This window comes from Melanotaenia boesemani, chromosome 19, assembly GCF_017639745.1.
Source record: "Melanotaenia boesemani isolate fMelBoe1 chromosome 19, fMelBoe1.pri, whole genome shotgun sequence".
Lineage (NCBI taxonomy): Eukaryota > Metazoa > Chordata > Actinopteri > Atheriniformes > Melanotaeniidae > Melanotaenia > Melanotaenia boesemani.
The window spans coordinates 11,255,922-11,260,614 of record NC_055700.1 but is presented as its reverse complement, the minus strand read 5'-3'; the positions used below and the strand labels follow the sequence as shown (position 1 = coordinate 11,260,614).

Here is a 4,693-nt window from a genome sequence, read left to right as displayed (position 1 = left end):
AACAAACAAACAAACAAAAAATGCTGCTGGTTGTATTCAGATATGGGACCAGATCTTCACAGATCTTGAAAAATCACAAGTTACCACTCAAAATCTGAGAAGAAATTCACAACACCAAATAGAAGCATTGAAAGCTCTGCAGAAGTTTCCCGCACATCTCTCAGCAGCGCCTTGTTTTCTGAAGTAGAGTGCCAACATTTTTTCATCTCCTGTTTCTCTCCCTCTAGGATTAATATCACGAGTCCCTGCCTGTCTGGCAGACAAGAAACACCAGCAGAAGAAAAAACAAGTAATCAAATCGAGCCCGCCAACAGGAACACATTGTGGTGACCTAAAATAAAACTTCTGAAAAATAACAGCAGAGAGCAAAATTTGAAGTGATTTATATCATGTTTATTAATAGTTCACAGCAAGAAATCAGCGAAAGACTGGTACAAATGGTTACAGTTGTAAAGCAGCATCATTGGCATTTGATCTGCTAGCGATTAAACTAAGTACTACAACATAAAAAAACTGAGGTAACTTTGCAAAGTAAGATTACATAACAAAACAGTTTTTTTTAAAAATAGTTTTAAGAGAAATTAAAAAGCAAGAACTATATTGTTGCAACTGTCTACAGTAGCATGATTATATTTAGCAAATCAAATCAAATCAAATCAAAACCTTTATTAATACACATCAGAAAAAAGAGCTGAAATTAAAATGATACATGCAACATAATCAAAATCTGTGTAATCAAAGAAGTTATGAAAGCAAAACTTAAACCAGAAAAAAACTATTTGTTTCCAAACAGAGTAAACCAAATCCTTACATAAGCAATATTTTCTTTAGAGGGAAATGTGTTCTGGAGAGGTTTCTTGGATGAGCAAGGCAACATTATGCTGATATATTCAATCAAGGGAGCATTGCCAGTGGATGGTCATACAGAGCCATGTCTCATATTTAAGAAAAATTAATACCAAGTTTTATGTGCTGTGTTTATCTAGCAGACATCCAGAGCCACACCACATCTGCTCTGTAAACACAATTAATGTCAAATTCAGAAGGTAAATGATAAAGTAAATGAATATAAGAGCTCACCAAGTAAAACTTTGACCATCCTGGATGTCATAGTTGTGCTCATTTGTGTTACATTAAATTTTGTAAAGTTGCAACTGAGAATTTTCTCTTATTTAATGACAAATTTATATCTTTGATGTTGTAAAAATGATGATATCTATTTTTTCTGGAATTACTGTGACTTGTAGATAAGGATAAAACTATAATGTCATTTTTGTGGATGAAATAGTAATAGAAGTTTATATTCTTTATCTTTAGTTCCAAATTCTTCCACATCTCTTTTCCATAGAGCCTGCCTGAGGTTGTTCATTTAAACTTTACAGGGTTTTAACTGTTACTGACAACATTTGGGATGTTTTTCGCACACAAAAGCAAGTCTTAGAATTTATATCATGACCTCAGTTTGCCTTCTGAGGTGAAACTGAAATCTTTCCCATAAACAGACATGGAAGTTTCACACATCAGGGAAGAGACAACTGGCTTGTGAGAGCATTTGGCACAAGACAGTCTCACATATTTGAAGGGAACACTCAGTAACAGTTAGAAGCTATAAATAGTGAACTGTCCTCATAAGACTTATTTAAAGAGCGGCCAAAAGCATTTATTGCATATATTATGTCAGCTGCACTTTATTTTCAACAAGTTGGTGACTTACAAGTTTGATTTACCTATAAATAAAACAAGATTTCTTTATTAATCTAAGCTTGTTTATTGATTACTGCTAACACATTCTAAACAGCAAAAGGAGTGTACTTATGTTTAATGACTAGCAGGCTTAACAAATCTGTTATTGGTACAAAGGTGCAGCAGGAATGCAAAACCAAGACTTTGCTTTGGTTCCCACGATCGGTGCTGCACACAGTGAGGATCAATGTAAGATAGAGAAACAATCAACAGTGTGAGGGTTTGCATCAGAAGATAGGCCTGTGCATAATGATTCTTTGGATATGCCAGGTGGACAAATCTTAGCCTACTCTTTGTTGGGCTGCTGGGTGTTGCCAGGTCCACAGCCACAGCTGCGGGGTAGCTGCATGCTAGAAAGCACAATGGAGCTGGTTTCATCCATGTAGGCGATGGGCACGGTTTCCTGGGAGGTGGGCTGACAGCATGGCACTTGGTCCTGGAAAAATAAAAGAGAAGGAGTCAGTTGATGCTCTTACAGCAGAAAATAGATCACAAAAAGTCATGTTTTGGATGTTAACATTGATGGCAAAAGAGAAAATAACACAATGAAATCCTGGCCAGAGTATGGACAACTCCAACACACCGAAAGGGAGGGAAATATTGTACCTTTTATCCCTCTGTATTTTCCCAAAACCATTGTTACAGCAAGTAATACTAATATCACACACCCAGTTAAAGTTTTCAAGTCAGCTCAGATGTCTTTGTAATATGAAAATATATATGAATATCTGTTTAGGTAAAAGCAGATTTGAGATAGAAATGAATAAATAAATAAAAGAGCATATTCTACCACGACTGAAATGTCTTTAAGAATCGTACCTGTGAGTTGGCACTCTGGTCACTGTAGGTTGATGATGGACATTGCACAACGTTATTCTCAGAATTGCACAATGCACACTGAACAATAGTCAGGCTCAAAGGATGGATCACCCAGTTATCCCAGCCCAGATCTGGAAAAAAAAAAAAAAAAAAAGAATAGATGAAAAAAAAATATATATATACTTTTATTTTTAATAAAAAAATTCATGTCACTACACAGTACAGATGATGACACATTCTGACATGCCTTTCATGAAGATTTCGGATGCCACATGGCAGCACTTCAAGCTTGTATTGTTCCCACCGTCAAGCATCACAGAGTAGCGAGCGGCAGCTGAAGAGAGAGGACGGTTGAATGATTTCATACTGGATGATTGTTAGATCTGCTCTTGTATCCATAAAACATTTTCATTCCACTTACTTTTGGAGGCTTGGGTGAATTGAGAACTGCCAAAGGTGCTTTGCCATTGCTCTTGGATACTGTCCAGGAAGCCAGCAGGCAGCTGTGGCTCGGTCTGCATGTTGAGAGCAGCAAGGAGACCCTTCCTGATGGACTGCAATGACTCATCCAGGCACCTGAAGACCCCATATAATATCATGTTGAAATGATACTGTTATAAATTAACAAGCAGACAAATTAAACACATTACGTATGCAGCAGGCATAAATAATGTGTTTAAAATGATGTGTACCAACAAAACATATGAAGGTATAACAAAACAGAATTGTTTCTTACATGAAACATGTGGAAACTGACCTGTGATGGGGAACAGGAGCATGAGCAGAGGCTGCAAGGTCTTCCTTGGGTGGATGCAAGACAAATGCAATCACCATTGAAGAGCCTAGAAACATCATCATGATGAAGAGCTTGAAGTACATAGTGGATGAGTGGTGTGGTCAAACTACAGAGGAAATGAGCTTGAATTAGTCTGACAGCAAACAAAGACAGCGACTGGTCCAGTTGTGGTGAGGGCAAGACAAGGATGCTTCAAATAGGTACTGTTAGCCTCGGCCTGGGAGTTTTTATCTTCTTGTACCCCAATGTGGCCTTGAGATACTTAACATTGTTGTCTTGTCCCCCATTCTGTGTGAAAAAGTACAAGGAGGATGGTCCAGCAGAGGCAGATGGAGAGAATAAGGCTCAAGGCAAACACTGAGGAATGAGACTAATTCAAAGTGCAGTCATACATGTTAAAATGTCCATGTATAAACACAACAGGACAGAACTCTTAATGTTCAGTTTTTGAAAAAAAGGAACAATTTTTCCATTTTCATAGTATTAATTTTACCATTAAAATTTCTAAAACTGATATTCACTGGAGTGTTTTCTCCATCCCATCATAGAAGCACCTCTGAGTGTTGTGCAGAGCAGCATCACAGCAACTAAGAAACATTAAACTGATTGCCAAAGATGTCATAAATGTACATGGTATGGCAAAATTCTTGTTTGGTGGTGCATTAGTAGAGTTGTTGTTGTTCCTATAAATTCAGGGGATGGCATCATGTTACATCTTTTCCCCTTTTTTTGTTGGTTTAAACATAAAAATCCTGAGCACAAACTGTCCATTCATTTCTGTTTTTCAGTAATTATCAGCTTTGATTATTTCTTCAATATTTGGCTTGGCACCCCTGCATTTGTTGTCCAAGGACAGGATCTTGAGGGAAGAAATGTAGCAAAGAGCAGAAGATTGGGGCAGGTGATGTTACTATCTGAAACCCAGGATCACAAAAAATATACAAAAAAAAAAGCTTGGCAAAGTTCAGAGTTTTGTGAGCCAGCAAGAGTTTGAGTCTTGCATGGAATGTTAGCGACTTGTTCTTTCATTAGATCCTTGGACCTGAACTGACTCCTAGAAAAACTTTCTCATGAGGCCCACAACGGGTCAGCTTTTATTCTGGGTATCAAACCATAATTCAAGCACAGTGCCAGAGGAATGCTTGGTGCAAGCTGATACAAGTCTTGCATTGCTGTTCTTTTGCAACTAAAACCACAAGGCCATTTTAAGGTGAAGATCATGATCATGACTGCACAAGACACAGACCTACTGATGACACATTACCTTGTACATTTCTTTTTCCGTTTCTAATAATTCATGACTTAGAACGTAGTAATTATGATCATAAAAAAATT

General features: G+C 37.4%; 1 protein-coding gene across 1 annotated transcript; it reads right to left on the bottom strand.

The window, feature by feature from the left end:
• Positions 1–378: 378 nt before the first annotated feature.
• On the bottom strand, positions 379–3,578 carry gsdf (gonadal somatic cell derived factor). Its single transcript, XM_041969158.1, has 5 exons — positions 3,320–3,578; positions 2,984–3,138; positions 2,810–2,896; positions 2,563–2,693; positions 379–2,179 (listed from the first exon to the last, which is right to left on the bottom strand). The coding sequence occupies exons 1-5, from the start codon at positions 3,439–3,441 to the stop codon at positions 2,030–2,032; spliced, it is 645 nt and encodes a 214-aa protein (XP_041825092.1). The 5' UTR covers positions 3,442–3,578; the 3' UTR covers positions 379–2,029.
• Between the last annotated feature and the right edge of the window lie 1,115 nt (positions 3,579–4,693).

What these genes read in the sequence shown, in the direction of transcription:
- gsdf (XM_041969158.1), bottom strand. Translation starts at nt 3,441, where the DNA reads ATGTACTTCAAGCTCTTCATCATGATGATGTTTCTAGGCTCTTCAATG. An exon ending in ATTCACCCAAGCCTCCAAAA is followed by an intron (nt 2,897 to 2,983) that starts GTAAGTGGAATG and finishes CTCTCTCTTCAG; the next exon opens with CTGCCGCTCGCTACTCTGTG. An exon ending in ACCAGAGTGCCAACTCACAG is followed by an intron (nt 2,180 to 2,562) that starts GTACGATTCTTA and finishes TTATTTTTCCAG; the next exon opens with GACCAAGTGCCATGCTGTCA.